General features: G+C 46.9%; 1 protein-coding gene across 1 annotated transcript in view; it reads left to right on the top strand.

The window, feature by feature from the left end:
• OTOP1 (otopetrin 1) overlaps positions 1-21,079 on the top strand; it is a 112,767-nt gene that overhangs the window by 28,908 nt on the left and 62,780 nt on the right. Inside the window, exon 4 of the mRNA XM_063923195.1 lies at positions 962-1,020. Within this exon, the coding sequence (XP_063779265.1) occupies positions 962-1,020 (59 nt within the window). The remainder of the gene's footprint in view (positions 1-961; positions 1,021-21,079) is intronic.

Genomic DNA, 21,079 nt, shown 5'->3' with positions numbered 1-21,079 from the left:
CCTTTTGGAGTCCCCAGCATCCTCTAGGACGTAAGAGAAAATAGGATTTTAATACCTACCGGTAAATCCTTTTCTCCTAGTCCGTAGAGGATGCTGGGCGCCCATCCCAGTGCGGACTGTTACTTGCAGTTGTATTGTTATTGTTAGTTGTTGTTGCGGTTACACGAAGGTTGTGTATCGGTTATATTCAGCTTGTTGCTGTCTTTAGGTCATACTGTTATCTGGTATTCCTGGTAATCCAGTTGTACGGTGTGTTGTGGTGTGAGCTGGTATGTATCTCACCCTTAGTTTAACAAAAATCCTTTTCCTCGAAATGTCCGTCTCCCTGGGCACAGTTCCTATAACTAAGGTCTGGAGGAGTGGCATAGAGGGAGGAGCCAGTCCACACCCATTCAAAGCTTTAAAGTGTGCCCATGTCCCCTGCGGATCCCATCCATACCCCATGGTCCTTTTGGAGTCCCCAGCATCCTCTACGGACTAGGAGAAAAGGATTTACCGGTAGGTATTAAAATTCTATTTTTTTTTGTACTGCGCATAGGTCTGAGCTGCACTGCGCACATGCAACGATTGATCGGCTATAGTGGACGCAGTGAGGATTTATGTGCAGAGTGAGCGCCAGGCAGTGAGCATTTGTGGGAGGTTTAGGGAGGGGAGCAAGCCAAACATAGAAATGTCGCACCCACTTCAGGTGGGTGTCTGAAGTAAGAGATCCTTAATCAACTGATATAATGGGATATTTTCATAGATTGAGCCAAAAGAGTTGATGTGAAGACCACAGTTCTTTTACAATTTGTATTCTAGGGAATTAATCATTATTTCGGATGCAGTCATTTTTATGTACGCCCTATGGCACAGTGATCAGTTACAATGTTTATTGCATGTGCTTCTCTTGTATTCCCATGTAGTGTTCCATTTGCTGTCTAATAGGAACATAATATAAACTTCTTCTGCTTTATCTTAGGTGTACTTTTTGTGGTTCCATGCCAAAGATATCATCCAGTCCTTTAAAACTCTTGAAAGGTAAACCATCACTTTCTGCAAATATTTTCAAGGGACGTTTATTTCATTGAACAACAATTCCCAACCAAATTGTCTGGACACTTTAATGTCACATGAATTTAGGTATAATACTCTAAAAATATGTAAAATATAAACAACGGAGACTACTTATGAACAACAGTCTATGGGGGTCATTCCGAGTTGATCGTAGCTGTGCTAAATTTATCACAGCTACGATCATGAACTCAGACATGCGGGGGGACGCCCAGCACAGGGCTAGTCCACCCCGCATGTCAGTGCCGCCCGCAGAACGGCAAAGGCATCGCACAGCATCGTAGCGCAGCAACGGGTAGCCATGCGCCGGCGCATGCGCAGTTCTGACCCGATAGCTACGCTGCGCAAAACTACAGCGTACGATCGGGTCAGAATGACCCCCAATGTGCATGACACAAATCAGCTGTAATTCACTTTGGAATTCAAACAAATAAATTGAGATTCTGATTTTATTATTGTAGTTAAATGTTGGCAACACCACAGATGATGGGTATTACTGGTAAAAATTTACCAAATCTATGTTTGCGTGCTTGAGGAGTAAAACCATACTTGCTGACCTATCAATGGGTTGCTCCTGGCCACATTCAGTGATCCTAAGGGATAGTGCCATCTCAGCCTGATGTTTGGTAGTGGCCTCCTAGGACATGTTACTCTCTGTATAAAATGTAGTACAATTGATACGGTGACCTGGACTCATGGAGGAATATACCGGTAGTTGTGCAACCATTGGAGGAGATGTATGAAGCAGTGAAAAGTGTGGAGAAGCAGAATAGTGAAAAAATTGCCCATAGCAATTAGCAACCAATCAGCTGCTACCTATCATTTTATTGACTGTACTTGATAAATGTTTGTTCAAAGCTTATTGGTTGATAATGGCAACTTCTACACTGGTCCACTTCTCCACTCTTATCCAGTGGCGTAAGTTTGTCCCAGACGGCCGGAGGCAAGATAAATATCGGTGCCCCCCACCTATATATAGACAAATATATATATATTAGTATGTTCCCTTAGTGCGCTCTTATTATACACTACTGAAATGTCTAATTACTTTATGTCAGTTAGTGTCTGAGTTTACTAACATAAATACTATTATATTTCCAAACGGGAAAGCAAGCTTCAACACAGAGAGAATCCTTTGTCGGTAAGGATCAAAAATAGATAAAAGAAGAAATATCTCTATGGAGCGCTCTTATTCTATAATCTGATATAATTAGATGACTGTTGGTGGATGTTATATAAAGAGAGGATGACCTTACACATTTATACACCCATATTAGAATCACATATATCTCTTTATTAAAAGATTTTGATTTAAAACTTATCATAAAACTTTTCCTTTTCTTTTACATTGGAGATACAATTGTATATTTCAACATTATTTGTATAAGGAAAAAAACAAAAGCTCATTATATTGTTGTTTTTTTCCTTATACAAATAATGTTGAAATATACAATTGTATCTCCAATGTAAAAGAAAAGGAAAAGTTTTATGATAAGTTTTAAATCAAAATCTTTTAATAAAGAGATATATGTGATTCTAATATGGGTGTATAAATGTGTAAGGTCATCCTCTCTTTATATAACATCCACCAACAGTCATCTAATTATATCAGATTATAGAATAAGAGCGCTCCATAGAAATATATATATATATATATATATATATATATCATAGAAATATATATATATATATATATATGTATATATGTATATATATATATATATATTGTGACAAGAACACTGGGATAGTGTTTGAGGGCAGGTATATTTGTCCCAGGTTCTTGTCTTACATGTTTTAGAAAATGTTAACTTCTAGGAAAAATGCTTTTTGTTTTGTCTGAACCTTTTCAGTTTGCTGTAAAAGCTGGGTAAAGGCTCTGAGAGAGAGATAAGGCGAGTTCTAGACATTGGGCCCAGTTCGGGTCTTTGGCCTCACAGAGGGCTAATCACGGTTTCAGCTGTGTAAGAGTGATATAGTGCTTCTAACCTGATTAGTATGGGCAGACTGCCTGGGAAGGCTGCAGGATCTGTGTGTGAGAGACACGCTTTCTGATGCCAGTAAGCTATTCAGTATGTACTGAAGAACTCTGTGTTTTGTTTAGTGACAGTTAGGAACATCTTATGTTTAGTTAGTGCCGGACAGGCAAGGTATTTTTATTTTGGGGTTTGTTTTATTTTCTGTTTCAATAAAACTGGCCGGGGTCAGTTGTACCAGAAACTGGACTTGTGTTGTTCCTCAGCTGCTGCGTGCGGCCATATTCCCCAGGAAAAGGCACCTTGCACCCCTACAGTGTTACAACTTGGTGGAGAATGCGAGCAGGCCGTTCTGCGCATAAGTGAAAGCAGCAGCTTTGTGAGGCCTGCAGAAAACGGTGGTTTATGCAGATACAGCCCAGTGTGAAGTTACTGAGACTCACCCCTGAGGGTTTGATATATGTCCTGGGTGAAAGCAGCTGCAAAGCCGCCTGAAAAATCTGTTGACATGGAGGATCTGCTTAAAGCCTTGCTGCAAGCTACAGCGGCTCAGCAGGAGGCCAACCGACAGCAGCAGGTGGCAATGGAGGAAAATTGGAGACTACAGCGTCAGGATAGAGAGGCCTTAGCAGAAGTGGTGCAGAGACTTGCAGCTCGGGTTGGAGATGTGGCCGTCAGTGCTCCAACCAGCTCTAGTTCTATACGAGCCAGTCACTTCCTGCAGAAAATGACAGAGGCTGATGATGTGGAGGCCTATCTGACCACGTTTGAAAGGACTGCCGAGCGTGAGAACTGGCCGAAAGCACAGTGGGCCAGTCTGCTGGCACCTTTCCTGTCAGGTGAGCCCCAAAAAGCTTACTTTGATTTAAGCCCTGCTGAGGCTCGGGACTATGATAAACTAAAGACTGAGATCCTGACCCGCCTGGGAGTCACGCTGTCAGTACGAGCACAACGGGTGCACCGTTGGCTGTACGCCATGGAGAAGCCTCCGCGCTCCCAGATGCACGACCTTATTCAGCTAACAAAAAAATGGCTGCAGCCAGAGACATTAACTGGTCCCCAGATGGTGGAAAGAGTCGTCATGGACCGCTACTTGAGATCTTTGCCCCTGGTCCTGCGCAAGTGGGTGAGCCATGGAAACCCGGGTACTGCTGACCAATTAGTGGACATGGCAGCAGAGGAACTACTGATGACCACCCAGCAACCCATAGATCCTCGACAGCGCCCTTCAGTAAAGACTGGTAAGACTGTTCCGTGGGAAAACGTTGCTGGGCGGTTAAGAGAACGCAAGGCTGGAGAGACTGTAAACACTGGCCCTGGAAACAGGCCAATGGGGCTAGAACGGTCTATGCTGCCCAAATGGGTTGATAATCGTGTGGTTAAATGTTTTAGGTGTGGTATGCCAGGTCATGTTATTGCCAATTGCCCAGTCACGCAAGAACCCATGCAATGTGATGCTGCCTTTGAATGTCGCAGAATGTCTTTCTTTGCTAGGTTAGCCTGTACTGTGGTACCTTCACCTGAGCTGGAAAAACAAATGTGTGATGTGTTCTTAGAAGGTAACCGGGTAGAGGCCTTGCTAGATTCAGGAAGTTTAGTTACCCTCGTGAAAGCTGGGTTAGTGAACCCCTTAAAGGTCCAGCAAATACCTATTGGGGTAACTTGCATACATGGGGATACCCAATATTATGCCACTGCTGAGGTGAATATAGAAACTTGTTGTGGGTCAGCAATGGTTAAAGTCGGACTGGTCCCTACCTTGGTGCATGAGGCCATAATAGGGAGGGATTTTCCTCATTTTTGGAAACTGTGGGAATCACGGTTATCAACAGATGTGAGAAGTAAAAAGCCAGTTGATAATACCGGTGATTTTTTGGATGTACGTGGGTCTTCGGAACTTTCTGGCCCTTTGCCTTTTGCTAGTTTGGCTGGGGAAGTGACAGATGGGGAGTCCAGTGAGGACCCTCTTGCCGGGAACAGAGACATAGTAGTTAGAACTGAAAGCGTGCCTGACCTGGAGGTAAAGAAGGATCTGTTTGCGTCTGAACAGTTAAAGGATCCTACCTTAATAAAGGCTAGAGAGAATGTTAAGATTGTTAATGGGGAACCTGTGGTACCAGGTGACAGGGTTACGTATCCCCACATGGCCATCTGTAATGAGCTCTTGTACCACATTGTCAAAAGGGGTGAGGATGTGGTGGAACAGCTGGTAGTTCCCCAGCCTTATCGGAGAACGGTACTAGATTTAGCTCATAGTCACATTACCGCAGGACATTTAGGGGCAGAAAAAACCACTGAAAGAGTTTTACAAAGGTTCTTTTGGCCAGGGGTTTATAAAGAAGTGTCTGAATATTGTTCTTCCTGTCCTGAATGCCAGTATCATGCCCCTAGACCCCATTTCAGGAGCCCACTAGTTCCCATGCCTATTATAGAGGTCCCGTTTGACAGAATAGCCATGGATCTCGTGGGGCCCTTGTTAAAGTCTGCTCGGGGCCATCAGTATATCCTGGTAATTATGGACTATGCCACTCGATATCCTGAGGCTGTCCCTTTACGCACTATCACAACCAAGGCGATAGCTAGGGAGCTGGTGCAGGTATTTAGTAGAGTGGGAATACCAAAAGAAATTTTGACTGACCAAGGTACTCCATTTATGTCAAGGATCATGAAAGAATTGTGCAAGTTATTTAAGGTCACTCACCTCAGGACGTCCATCTACCATCCCCAAACTGACGGGTTGGTGGAAAGGTTTAATAAAACATTAAAAAGTATGTTAAAAAAGGTTGTTGAGAGAGATGGGAAAAACTGGGATTGTTTGTTGCCCTACTTGTTAATGGCCATCAGAGAAGTTCCTCAGTCCTCTACGGGGTTTTCTCCATTTGATTTGTTGTATGGTAGACACCCCAGAGGGCTGTTGGATGTTGCCAAAGAGACGTGGGAAGGACAGCCCACTCCTTATAGAAGCGTTATTGAGCATGTAACACAAATGCAGGATAGGATTGCAGCCGTGGTACCTGTTGTCAGAGAGCACATGGAACAGGCCCAAAGTGCTCAACAGAGGGTCTATAACCGGAGTGCCAAGATACGGGAATTTGCTCCTGGAGATAGAGTTCTTGTTTTGGTACCCACTGTGGAAAGCAAATTCCTAGCTAAATGGCAGGGTCCATTTGAGATTAGGGAAAAAGTGAATGAGGTTAATTACAAAGTATACCAGCCGGGAAAGAGAAAACCCGAACAGATCTACCATGTTAACTTAATCAAACCCTGGAAAGATAGGTTGTCTCTGTCAGCGGAGCCTTGCCCTTCGGTGTCTTCACCCCGGTTGCTTCCCGCAGTGAAGGTGTCAGAGACATTATCAGCTGATCAGAACAATCAGGTTAAAGAATTTCTCATCCAAAATAGGGAGGTATTTTCAGAGCTGCCTGGCCGAACGACCATAATAAAACATGACATTGTCACAGAACCAGGGGTCAGGGTTCATTTAAAGCCATATAGGATTCCTGAAGCTCAGCGAGAAGCTATTTCTAAGGAAGTTAAAACCATGTTAGAACTTGGAGTCATAGAGGAGTCTAACAGTGAGTGGTCCAGTCCCATAGTGCTCATCCCGAAGCCCGACGGTAGCATACGCTTCTGTAATGACTTTCGTAAGTTAAATGAGGTGTCCAAGTTTGACGCATACCCCATGCCCCGTGTGGATGAGCTTGTAGAAAGGCTGGGAACAGCCAGGTTTCTCACCACATTGGACCTGACCAAAGGTTACTGGCAAATACCTTTATCTGATAGCGCCAAAGAAAAAACAGCCTTTTCGGTTCCGGAGGGGCTGTACCAGTATAAGATGTTACCCTTTGGGTTGCATGGGGCTCCAGCAACCTTTCAACGGGCGATGGATAAAATTTTGAGGCCCCATAGAAAATATGCAGCTGCCTATTTGGATGATGTGGTAATTCACAGTACAGACTGGGGGTCACATTTGGTTAAAGTACAAGCAGTACTGGACTCAATCAGAGAGGCAGGGTTAACTGCTAACCCAAAGAAGTGCTGCCTCGCAATGGAGGAGGTCAAATACTTGGGCTTCACCATAGGCAGAGGTCTGATTAGGCCCCAATTGAATAAAGTTGATGCTATTCAAAACTGGCCTCGTCCAGTGAATAAAAAACAGGTAAGGGCTTTTTTGGGAATTACTGGGTACTATAGACGGTTTATTCCTAATTTTGCGACCACAGCGGTGCCGTTGTCAGACCTTACCAAAGGGAAGCAGTCAAATGTGGTGAAATGGAACCCTGATGCAGAAAAGGCGTTCCAAGCGTTAAAAGTGGCTTTGTGTTCACAACCGGTGTTGATAACACCAGATTTTTCAAAAGAATTTGTGGTACAGACAGATGCCTCAGAGGTAGGGATAGGTGCTGTGCTGTCCCAAACCAGAGATGGGGACGAACACCCTATCATTTATTTGAGTAGGAAACTCAATGAGCATGAAAAAAGGTATGCCATTGTGGAAAAGGAGGCTTTGGCCATTAAGTGGGCACTAGATACCTTGAGATATTACCTCTTGGGTAGACAATTCAGACTAGTGACAGACCATGCCCCTTTAAAATGGATGTATGTAAATAGAGGCAAGAATGCTCGTGTAACTAGATGGTTTCTAGCGTTGCAGGACTTTAAGTTTACTGTCGAACATAGACCGGGAACACAATTGGCCAACGCAGATGCATTGTCTCGCATCTTCTGTTTGGGGGCTACAAGTGTTCCGGCCCCTAGGTCGAAACAGGGGAGGGGGATATGTGACAAGAACACTGGAATAGTGTTTGAGGGCAGGTATATTTGTCCCAGGTTCTTGTCTTACATGTTTTAGAAAATGTTAACTTCTAGGAAAAATGCTTTTTGTTTTGTCTGAACCTTTTCAGTTTGCTGTAAAAGCTGGGTAAAGGCTCTGAGAGAGAGATAAGGCGAGTTCTAGACATTGGGCCCAGTTCGGGTCTTTGGCCTCACAGAGGGCTAATCACGGTTTCAGCTGTGTAAGAGTGATATAGTGCTTCTAACCTGATTAGTATGGGCAGACTGCCTGGGAAGGCTGCAGGATCTGTGTGTGAGAGACACGCTTTCTGATGCCAGTAAGCTATTCAGTATGTACTGAAGAACTCTGTGTTTTGTTTAGTGACAGTTAGGAACATCTTATGTTTAGTTAGTGCCGGACAGGCAAGGTATTTTTATTTTGGGGTTTGTTTTATTTTCTGTTTCAATAAAACTGGCCGGGGTCAGTTGTACCAGAAACTGGACTTGTGTTGTTCCTCAGCTGCTGCGTGCGGCCATATTCCCCAGGAAAAGGCACCTTGCACCCCTACAGTGTTACAATATATATATATATATATATATATATATATAGAGGTGGAGGGGCACCAATATTTATCTTGACGAATATATATATATCCCACCATTCTTCGCAGGCATAACGGTGTATGCTTGAAGAAAATTCCAAAGGACAGCTCTTGCGGTAAGAGCTGTTCTTTGCTATGATAGGAATTCCTGGAGTACTATCTGTGCATGCGTGGGCAGACACGTGCCACTGGGAGGGATCTATTTGAAACGCGGGAGAAACCCATAGACACCATCTTAGCCAATGGAGGGGGGGGGGGGGCAGGCGGTGGCAATGGAGGTCAGAGTGGAGGACAGGATGATTCACATATATATATATACTTGAGCTGTGAATGAGAATCCTGAGAGAATACTAAGGGTATTGACTCATTTGAGTCTATCATAATATTCTTATTTTAAATAGGATTGGTCTATTTTCAACTAAAAAGGTTACTGTCACAGCAATTTTTCTTCTGTTTATACATTGATGAACTTTTTTATGATAGACACCAATATTGGAATATCCTTTATCTGTGAGAATTTTTATATACACCCACGGCAAAAGTTGGAGGTGATATCTTACAAACTTTGATCTCATTGATTGCGTCCCCTGATGAAGTTGGGCACTCACGCATTTGTGATTTGAACATACATCTGAACGCTTCATTGAGAAATAGATGTGGATATTACCAAAAATTATCAAGATAAATATTTGTCTATACTGTCCATTTGTAATGTAAAGTCATGTGTATGTTTTATTGAAACTTTTATATGAGTACAGTTTTTACTGTTTAAAGAATTATTTTAAAATAAACACATTTGTATGTGAAATCTGAAGTGGTTGAGCTCCCATGAGAATTTTTTAGATATATATATATATATATAACATATACTGTGTACATATATATATATATATATATATATATATATATATCACAGTATATCACAAATTATATTTAATAGAATATGGCTGTGCACTCAGAGAGGGAGAAAGGGAGCGTACATTTTTATATAGGCACGTACAGAACACAGACACCTCGTTCCTAATCTTCTCCTGGTGCCCCTTCTACTCCTCCTCCTCTGCACTAGTGAAAGAAGGCTCTGCTCTCCCCGCAGAGCGCCAGCCACAATAGGGAATCCGAGGTGAGCGCTGTAGCTGTACCGGCTGTTCTTATCATAACAGCGCCTCACACGTCTGTCCCCCCGTCCCTCCCCCAGCAGCAGAAGTTCCTCTCCCAACTTTCACAACCACTGCAGTCGCGCACAAGTGCCACGCCTTTCTGAAGGTGAGTGCTGGAGAGACCGCATCACAGTCTGCGGATGGTGGGCTTACTGTATAGGAATGAGTCAGTTTGACTCATTGCTGCCATCATGTAACTGGAGACAACGGAGGCGAGGTGCCCCCTTTATAGCAGGAGCCCGGCGGCAGCTGACTCCGTTGCCTCCCAGAGTTCTGCCTCTGCTCTTATCACTGCTTCATACATCTTCCTTGCATTTTTTGCTGAAGTTGCGTACACAACTTTAAGTGCTACAATGCCCTTCCCTGGTGTACATCCGTCCACTTTCAATGTCTACAGATGCTGCAATCATGCTGTGTTCTTTAGACCATTGGTGGCACAATTGAAACTTTCACTAGCCCTATGCTAGATGCTGATCATCTGTCTGAGTATGGCCTCCAGTGTCAGCAATTCAGCATCTCTATATGTAACCACTGTCATCTGTATCTGATTAGCCAAACCCTGGTGACTTCCCAATACATTTCTAATACACTTGGTGTATCTGTGCTGCACCTCTGTACGAACAGCAATGGGAACACATGTGCGGTGCAATTCAGACACAAACACAGATGAAAAACATAGCACAAGAAAAAAATAAAACACATTGGCCCTCATAGAAAAAAATACACACTGTCCTCAATAGGAGAACAATCTAATACATTGGCCTCAATAGGAAGAAAATAAAACACAATGGCCTCTGACAGGAAAAAATATACCACTATGGTCTTCACAGGAAATAACTAAAAAAAAAATTGTCCGTCACAAAAAACAAACAAACACAGTGCCCCCTCTACAGGATAAAATAAAACACCCTGGCTCCCATGGTTAAAAATAAGACATATTAGCCCACACAGAAGCAAAATAAAACACACTGGCCCCACAGGTGAAAAATAAAACACATTGACCCCCACAGAATACAAACTAAATACATTGGCTCCAGCAGGAAATAAAACACATTGGCCCCCATAGGTAAAAAAACAAATAAAACATACATAATTGCTCTAGTCCCTCACAGTTCACTGACCTTTCTGCAGTACTGGCTGACATGCTTGGCTCTGTCCCTGAGAGCGATGTGTATTCGTCTGTTTAGCTCCCAGCAAAAGAGTCGTTGGAAGCTGTAGTTTATTGTGATCACTGAGGTGCCCAGACGGGCAACTGTACCAATATAGGTGCTGCAGGACAACTGTCTTCCGAGCCACATCAAGGGGCTGGGGGGCAAGGCAGGTGATTTATGTCCCTTGGGATGGGGGACAGGTAGTGTATGGCCCTTGGGGTGGGTTAGGGTGGGTAGTGTATGTTCTAGGGGCAGGGTGGCAGTGTGGTTAGTGTATGTCCACAGGCCGGGGTGTGTACTGTATGTCTCAGGAGCCAGGGGGTAGGGTGGGGAAATTATATAATTGGGACCGGGAAGTAGGGTAGGGCAGGAAGTGTATGTTTCTCTTACGTCCTAGAGGATGCTGGGGACTCCGTAAGGACCATGGGGTATAGACGGGCTCCTCAGGAGACATGGGTACTATAAAGAACTTTAGAATGGGTGTGCACTGGCTCCTCCCTCTATGCCCCTCCTCCAGACCTCAGTTAGATCCTGTGCCCAGAGGAGACTGGGTGCATTACAGGAGAGCTCTCCTAAGTTTCTCTGAAAAAGAATTTTGTTAGGTTTTTTTATTTTAAGGGAGCACTGCTGGCAACAGGCTCCCTGCATCGTGGGACTGAGGAGAGAGAAGCAGACCTACTTAAATGATAGGCTCTGCTTCTTAGGCTACTGGACACCATTAGCTCCATAGGGAGTCGGAACGCAGGTCTCACCCTCGCCATTCATCCCGGAGCCGCGCCGCCGTCCTCCTCGCAGGGCCGGAAGATAGAAGCCAGGTGAGTATACGAAGAAAGAAGACTTCAAAGGCGGCAGAAGACTTCAGATCTTCTATGAGGTAACGCGCGGCGGTAACGCTGCGCGCCATTGCTCCCACACACTACACACTCTGCACGGCATTGATGGGTGCGGGGCGCAGGGGGGGCGCCCTGGGCAGCAATGAACCTCTAGGCCTGGCTCATATGAATATATAGGCTGCGGAGGCAATATATTTTATAATCCCCCGCCAGTATAAATAAATTTGAGCGGGACCGAAGCCTGCCGCTGAGGGGGCGGAGCTTGATCTCACAGCACTAACCAGCGCCATTTTCTCCACAGCACACTGCAGAAGCTGGCTCCCCGGACTCTCCCCTGCTGACCAGTGACAGAGGGCAAAAAAGAGGGAGGGGGGGGGGGCACTTGTAAGGCGCAGTGAGTGTATAGATTTATCGATCTGATTATATAAAACCGCTGTTTATCTGGGAATTTAGTTTCCAGTGTTATTGGCGCTGGGTGTGTGCGGGCATACTCTCTCTCTGTCTCTCCAAAGGGCCTTATTGGGGGAACTGTCTCCATAAATATATACAATCCCTGTGTGTAAGGGAAGGGGGGGGGGGGTCGGCCTGTCTGAGGCGGAAGGCTCTTCTAGAGAGGAGGTGGAGCAGAGGATTGTGGTGTCTCCGTCGGCAACGCCGACACCTGATTGGTTGGACATGTGGAATGTTTTAAATGCAAATGTGACCTTGTTACATAAGAGATTGGACAAAGCAGAGTCCAGGGATAATACGGGGAGTCAATCAATGGCTTTGACGGTGTCACAGGGCCCTTCAGGGTCTCAAAAACGTCCCCTATCCCAAATAGCAGACACTGATACCGACACGGATTCTGACTCCAGTGTCGACTACGATGATGCGAGGTTACACCCAAGGGTGGCCAAAAGTATTCATTATATGATTATTGCAATAAAAGATGTTTTGCATATCACAGATGACCCCTCTGTTCCTGACACGAGGGTACGCATGTATAAGGAAAAGAAACCTGAGGTAACCTTTCCCCCATCTCATGAGCTGAACGCGTTATTTGAAAAAGCTTGGGAAACTCCAGACAAAAAACTGCAGTTTCCCAAAAGAATTCTTATGGCGTATCCTTTCCCGGCACAGGACAGGGTACGGTGGGAAACCTCGCCCAGGGTGGACAAAGCTTTGATGCGCTTATCCAAAAAGGTGGCGCTACCGTCCCCAGACACGGCAGCTCTCAAAGATCCTGCTGATCACAGACAGGAAACGACTTTTTAATCAATTTATACACATACTGGTGCTTTACTCAGACCGGCTATAGCATCGGCTTGGGTCTGTAGCGCGGGAGCGGCTTGGACAGATACCTTGTCAGCTGATTTTGATACCCTAGATAGGGATACCATTTTGTTGACCTTAGGTCACATCAAGGACGCAGTCTTATATATGAGGGACGCTCAGAGAGACGTCGGACTACTAGGTTCAAGGGCCAACGCGATGGCGGTCGCGGCTAGGCGAGCACTGTGGACCCGCCAATGGACGGATGATGCCGACTCAAAGAGGCATATGGAAGTTTTATCTTACAAGGGTGAGGTTTTATTTGGGGAAGGTCTCGCGGACCTAGTTTCCACAGCTACCGCGGGTAAATCTACCTTTTTGCCTTATGTTCCCCCACAGCAAAAGAAGACTCCACAGTATCAGATGCAGTCCTTTCGGTCGCATAAGTCCAGAAGAGGTCGGGGCTCTTCCTTCCTCACCAGAGGTAAGGGTAGAGGGAAAAGAATGCCTGCTATGGCCAGTTCCCAGGAACAGAAGTCCTCCCCGGCTTCTACTAAATCCACCGCATGACGCTGGGTCTCCACTGAGGGAGGCCGCCCCGGTGGGAGCACGTCTTCAACTCTTCAGCCACGTCTGGGTTCAGTCGGACGTGGATCCTTGGGCGATGGAAATTGTATCCCAAGGCTACAAGCTGGAATTCGAAGACGTGCCTCCTCGTCGATTCTTCAAATCGGCTTTACCAGCTTCTTCCTCAGAGAGGGAGATAATTTTAGCTGCAATTCAAAAGCTGTGTCAACAGCAAGTGATTATCAAGGTTCCCCTAACACAACAGGGGAAAGGGTACTATTCAACCCTATTTGTGGTCCCGAAACCGGATGGCTCGGTCAGACCCATTCTAAATCTAAAATCCCTGAACCTGTCCTTAAAGAGGTTCAAGTTCAAGATGGAATCGCTCAGGGCAGTCATCTCCAGCCTGGGAGGGGGGGATTTTATGGTGTCATTGGACATAAAGGATGCATACCTTCACGTCCCCATATATCCTCCCCATCAGGCATACCTGCGATTCGCTGTACAGGACTGTCAGTACCAGTTTCAGACGTTGCCGTTTGGGCTTTCCACGGCCCCGAGGGTGTTCACCAAGGTAATGGCGGAAATGATGGTGCTCCTACGCAGGCGAGGAGTCACAATTATCCCGTACTTGGACGATCTCCTGATAAAAGCGAGATCAAAGGAACAGTTGCAGAAAAGCGTGTCGCTCTCCCTGGGAGTGCTAAAGCAACATGGATGGATTCTAAATCTACCAAAGTCGCAGTTGGTTCCAACGACTCGGCTGTCTTTCTTAGCATGATTCTGGACACAGAACGAAAGAGGGTTTTTCTCCCGAGGGAAAAAGCCCAGGAACTCCAGAACATGGTCAGAGACCTGTTGAAACCGAAAAGAGTGTCAGTCCATCAGTGCACTCGAGTACTGGGGAAAATGGTGGCGACCTACGAGGCCATCCCCTTCGGCAGGTTTCATGCGAGGACGTTTCAGTGGGACCTTCTGGACAAGTGGTCCGGGTCCCACCTTCACATACATCAGTAAATAACTCTGTCCCCCAGGGCCAGGGTATCTCTCCTGTGGTGGCTCCAGAGTGCTCACCCTCTAGAGGGTCGCAGGTTCGGCATTCAGGACTGGGTTCTGGTGACCATGGACGCGAGCCTCCGAGGATGGGGAGCAGTCACACAAGGAAGGAATTTTCAGGGACTGTGGTCAAGCCAGGAGGCTTGTCTACACATCAACATACTGGAATTGAGGGCAATATACAACGGCCTACGACAAGCGGAGAATATTCTTCGCGACCTAACGGTTCTGATTCAATCAGACAACGTCACAGCCGTGGCTCATGTAAACCGCCAAGGCGGGACAAGGAGCAGAGTGGCAATGGCGGAAGCCACCAGGATTCTGCGCTGGGCAGAAAATCACGTAAGCGCTCTGTCAGCGGTATTCATTCGGGGAGTGGACAACTGGGAAGCAGACTTCCTCAGCAGACACGATCTCCATCCAGGAGAGTGGGGACTTCATCAAGAAGTTTTTGCAGAGATAACAAGTCTTTGGGGACTTCCTGAAATAGACATGAGGGCGTCACGCCTCAACAAGAAGCTTCGGAGGTATTGTGCCAGGTCCAGAGACCCTCAGGCAGTAGCGGTGGACGCTCTCGTGACACCATGGGTGTTTCAGTCGGTCTATATGTTCCCTCCTCTTCCTCTCATCTCAAAGATACTGAGAATCATAAGACGAAAAAGAGTGCAGACAATACTCATTGTTCCAGATTGGCCTCGAAGGGCCTGGTATTCAGATCTTCAGGATATGCTCACAGAAGATCCATGGCCTCTTTCTCTCCGGGAGGACCTGTTACAGCAGGGGCCCTGTGTGTTCCAAGACTTACCGCGGTTACGTTTGACGGCATGGCGGTTGAACACCAAATCCTTGCTGGGAAGGGTATTCCGGAAGAAGTCATCCCTACTCTGATAAAGGCTAGGAAGGAGGTGACGGCGAAACATTATCAACATATCTGGAGGAAGTATGTTTCTTGGTGTGAAGCCAAGAATGCTCCTACGGAGGACTTCCACTTGGGCCGGTTTCTCCACTTTCTACAGACTGGAGTGGATATGGGCCTAAAGTTAGGCTCCATTAAGGTACAGATTTCGTCCCTTTCTGTATTCTTCCAAAAAGAATTGGCTTCTCTCCCAGAAGTCCAGACTTTTGTAAAGGGAGTGCTGCACATCGAGCCTCCTTTTGTGCCCCCAGTGGCACCATGGGACCTTAACGTGGTGTTACAGTTCCTAAAATCTCACTGGTTTGAGCCTCTTCAAACGGTTGAGTTAAAATTTATCACTTGGAAGGTGGTCATGTTGTTGGCCTTGGCATCTGCAAGGCGGGTGTCCGAATTGGCGGCCTTCTCTCATAAGAGCCCCTATCTCATTTTCCATGTGGATAGAGCAGAGTTGAGGACTCGTCCTCAATTTTTGCCTAAGGTGGTGTCATCGTTTCATATGAACCAACCTATTGTGGTGCCTGTGGCTACGGGAGATTTGGAGGATTCCAAATCCCTTGATGTAGTTAGGGCCTTGAAAATTTACGTAGCCAGGGCGGCTCGAATTAGGAAAACAGAAGCTCTGTTTGTCCTGTATGCAGCCAACAAGCTTGGCGCTCCTGCTTCTAAGCAGACTATTGCTCGCTGGATCTGTAACACGATTCAGCAGGCTCATTCTGAGGCTGGATTGCCGTTACCAAATTCGGTAAAGGCCCATTCCACTTGGAAGGTACAATGTATGTCCCTGGGGCCAGGGAGGGAGAGAGATGGTGGTAGTAGGGTGTATAGTGTATGTCCTGGGTTGGAGGGCACTGTGTCTAGGGGACCAGGAAGTAGAGTGGGGTGTCTATTGCCCTGTGGATATGGGGGGGGGGGGCTTGTCAACTAGGGCATGCAGTGTATGTCCATGGGTCCGGGGGAAGGGGTTTGGTGGAAAGTATATCCCTGAGTTGGGGGGGTGTACTGTATCTAGGGGTCGGGTGGGGTAGCATGGAGAGTGTATGTCCCTGGAGATGTTAGAGGGGTGGGATGGTTACCCAGCAGGCAGGCTAAGGCGGCATGGCAGCGGGTGGAATTGTGGAATGGTAACGGCCCAGTGGGAACTCACTCACTGTCCGGCGGCCAATCTGTCCCTGGTATTGGTCGAGTAGAGTCTCAAGTTACTCGGGAGAGGCATCCTTTAAAATCCAGTCATAATCCAACAGGTCTGTTGGTTGTTGAAGTCTGGTTGGACTCAATGTAAAGCAGCAGGATTATGGGCCTGGTTCAGGAATGTATGCAGATACATTTGCAGCACTGAATGTGTGCATAGTGACTATGACAATGGCCCTCATTCCGAGTTGATCGGTCGCAAGGCGAATTTAGCAGAGTTACACACGCTAAGCCGCCGCCTACTGGGAGTGAATCTTAGCTTCTTAAAATTGCGACCGATGTATTCGCAATATTGCGATTACTAACTACTTAGCAGTTTCAGAGTAGCTCCAGACTTACTCTGCCTGTGCGATCATTTCAGTGCTTGTCGTTCCTGGTTGACGTCACAAACACACCCAGCGTTCGCCCAGGCACTCCCACCGTTTCTCCGGCCACTCCTGCGTTTTTTCCGGAAACGGTAGCGTTTTCAGCCACACGCCCCTGAAACGCCGTGTTTCCGCCCAGTAACACCCATTTCCTGTCAATCACATTACGATCGCCGGAGCGAAGAAAAAGCCGTGAGTAAAAATACTTTCTTCATATTAAAGTTACTTGGCGCAGTCGCAGTGCGAACATTGCGCATGCGTACTAAGCGGATTTTCACTGCGATGCGATGAAAAATACCGAGCGAACAACTCGGAATGAGGGCCAATATGCAGATGCCACAGCCGCCTGGGTTTTGCGAGTCCCAGCGCCTGCAGTGATCAGATGGTTATAGAAGTTCTGGGTAACCCTATGGCTGGAAGTAAGGCGCCATTGCGGCTTCACTGGGGATCGCAGTCTCATGCTGAGTCACACCCTAAAAACGGTTGCGATACGCCTGCATTTTTGCTGCCCCCAAAAGGGTCTCTGACTGTCAGTCACTTTGCTAATAAACCTCTATGATCACCGCCACAAGACCACCTTGATACATGCGCAGTGCAACTTAGGCGGGTGCGCAGTGAACGGATAACCGCTCAACTACAAAACAAATGGCTTGCATACATTTCTGAATTACACCCTACATTCATTCATTCATACATACAAAGAAACATATTCACCCTAACATTGCGGCATCTGGAGACACATTTTAACTGGGTATTGTATGGTATTTTTAGGCATATTATTATTCCAAACCGACATGCACTTTTGGCGAAGAATAGACAACCACCAGTGTATGACATTCTGGGAAGTGCTAGCTGTCAGCTGGGATCCCCATCTCCGTCATTAGCATACACAGGAATGGCAAATGATGCCTACAGTAGTTGTAGGGGAGTTACTGAAATCTGAAACCATGCAATGGATTCCTAGATTTGTATTGGTCCCCATGCCTGCTATGGGCAACATTATTTGGAGGCTGCAAAATGCTGAAGTCAAAACAATCTAGCCTCTTGTACACTGAAGTTGTATGCCATATGTTTGTATTAGTGTTGTCTGAGCTACTTTGGTAAAGATTCAAATGGTCTTTGAAACCTATAGTACATGGGGGCAGATGTATTAAGCCTGGAGAAGTGATAAAGCAGTGATAAGCAGAAGGAGATAACGCACCAGCCAATCAGCTCCTGTCATTTATCAAATCCGTAATGATTGGCTCATGCATTCTAACATCCACTTATCATTAACCTTCCCCTTAGAGATGGAGAACAGTGCAGCCTCCCGTATCCTGGCTCACTTCCATAGTGACATATGAGGAAAGGGGAACAGTGCACCCTCACGCATCCTGCTCACTTCCATAGTGACATATGGGGAAAGGGGAACAGTGCATCCTCCCGCATTCTGCTCACTTCCATAGTGACATATGAGGAAAGGGGAATAGTGCATCCTCCCGCGTCCTGCTCACTTCTGTAGTGACATATGAGGAAAGGGGAATAGTGCACCCCTCCCGTCTCCTGCTCACTTCCATAGTGACTTATGAGGAAAGGGGAATAGTGCACCCTCCCGTGTCCTGCTCACTTCCATAGTGACATATGGGGAAAGGGGAACAGTGCATCCTCCCGCATTCTGCTCACTTCCATAGTGACATATGAGGAAAAGGGAACAGTGCACCCTCCCACGTCCTGCTCACTTCCATAGTGACATATGAGGAAAGGGGAACAGTGCACCCTCCCGCGTCCTGCTCACTTCTGTAGTGACATATGAGGAAAGGGGAACATTGCACCCTCCTGCATGCTAGTCACTTCAATAGTCACATCTAAGGAAAGGGGAATAGTACACCTCCTTCTCGCATCCTGCTCACTTCCATAGTGACATATGAGGAAAGGGGAACAGTGCACCCTCCCGCATTCTGCTCACTTCCGTAGTGACTTATGAGAAAGGGGAACAGTGCACCCTCCCGCATCCTGCTCACTTCCATAGGGACATATGAGGAAAGGGAAACAGTGCACCGTCCCGCATCCTGCTCACTTCCATAGGGACATGTGAGGAAAGGGAAACAGTGCACCCTCCCACGTCCTGCTCACTTCCATAGTGAGATATGTGGAAAGGGGAACAGTGCACCTTCCAGCATCCTGCTCACTTCCATAGGGACACATGAGGAAAGGGAAACAGTGCACCCTCCCACGTCCTGCTCACTTCCATAGTGAGATATGAGGAAAGGGGAACAGTGCACCTTCCAGCATCCTGCTCACTTCCATAGGGACACATGAGGAAAGGGGAACATTGCACCCTCCCACGTCCTGCTCACTTCCATAGTGAGATATGTGGAAAGGGGAACAGTGCACCCTCCCACATGCTACTCACTTCAAAAGTGACCTATGAGGAAAGGGGAACAGTGCTTCCTCCTGCATCCTGCTCACTTCCATAGTGACAAATGAGGAAAGGGGAACAGTGCACCCTCCCGTATTCTGCTCACTTCCATAGTGAGATATGTGGAAAGGGGAACAGTGCACCCTCCCACATGCTGCTCACTTCAATAGTGACTTATGAGGAAAAGGGGAATAGTGCACCCTCCTGCATCCTGCTCACTTCCATAGTGACATATGGGGGATGGAGAACACTGCACCCTTCCACATCCTGCTCACTTCCGTAGTGACATATGAGGGATGGGGAACAGTGCACCCTCCCGCATCCTGCTCACTTCCATAGTGACATATAAGGAAAGAGGAACAGTTCACCCTCCCACTTCCTGCTCACTTCCATAGTGACTTATGAGGAAAGGGGAACAGTGCACCCTCCCGCATCTTGCTCACTTCCATAGTGACATTTGAGGGATGGGGAACAGTGCACCCTTTCACTTTATGCTCACTTCCATAGGGACATATGAGGGATGGGGAACAGTGCACCCTCACGCATCTTGCTCAGTTCTATAGGGACATATGGGGGATGGGGAACACTGCACCCTTCCACATCCTGCTCACTTCCGTAGTGACATATGAGGGATGGGGAACAGTGCACCCTTACGCATCTTGCTAACTTCTATAGTGACATATGGGGGATGGGGAACAGTGTACCCTTCCGCATCCTGCTCACTTCTGTAGTGACATATGAGGAAAGAGGAACAGTGCACCCTCCTACACCCTGCTCACTTCCATAGTGACATATGAGGGATGGGGAACAGTGCACCCTCCCGCATCCTGCTCACATCCATAGTGACATATAAGGAGAGAGGAACAGTGCACCCTCCCACTTCCTGCTCACTTCCATAGTGACTTATGAGGAAAGGGGAACAGTGCACCCTCACGCATCCTGCTCACTTCCATAGTGACTTATGAGGAAAAGGGGAATAGTACACCCTCCCGCATCCTGCTCACTTCCATAGTGACATATAAGTAAAGAGGAACAGTTCACCCTCCCACTTCCTGCTCACTTCCATAGTGACTTATGAGGAAAGGGGAACAGTGCACCCTCCCGCATCCTGCTCACTTCCATAGTGACATATGAGGGATGGGGAACAGTGCACCCTTTCACTTTATGCTCTCTTCCATAGGGACATATGAGGGATGGGGAACAGTGCACCCTCACGCATCTTCCTCAGTTCTATAGTGACATATGGGGGATGGGGAACACTGCACCCTTCCACATCCTGCTCACTTCCGTAGTGACATATGAGGGATGGGGAACAGTGCACCCTTACCGATCTTGCTCACTTCTATAGTGACATATGGGGGATGGGGAACAGTGCACCCTTCCGCATCCTGCTCACTTCTGTAGTGACATATGAGGAAAGAGGAATAGTGCACCCTCCTACATCCTGCTCATTTCCATAGTGATTTATGAGGGATGGGGAACAGTGTACCCTCCCGCATCCTGCTCACTTCCATAGTGACATATAAGGAGAGAGGAACAGTGCACCCTCGCACTTCCTGCTCACTTCCATAGTGACTCATGAGGAAAGGGGAACAGTGCACCCTCCCGCATCCTGCTCACTTCCATAGGGAGATATGAGGAAAGGGGAACATTGCACCCTCCCACGTCCTGCTCACTTCCATAGTGAGATATGAGGAAAGGGGAACAGTGCACCCTCCCACATGCTACTCACTTCAAAAGTGACATATGAGGAAAGGGGAACAGTACACCCTCCCACATCCTGTTCACTTCCA

The sequence above is a fragment of the Pseudophryne corroboree genome, chromosome 1 (assembly GCF_028390025.1).
Source record: "Pseudophryne corroboree isolate aPseCor3 chromosome 1, aPseCor3.hap2, whole genome shotgun sequence".
Lineage (NCBI taxonomy): Eukaryota > Metazoa > Chordata > Amphibia > Anura > Myobatrachidae > Pseudophryne > Pseudophryne corroboree.
The sequence above is the reverse complement of the archived record's forward strand: the minus strand, read 5'-3'. Positions and strand labels throughout refer to the sequence as shown.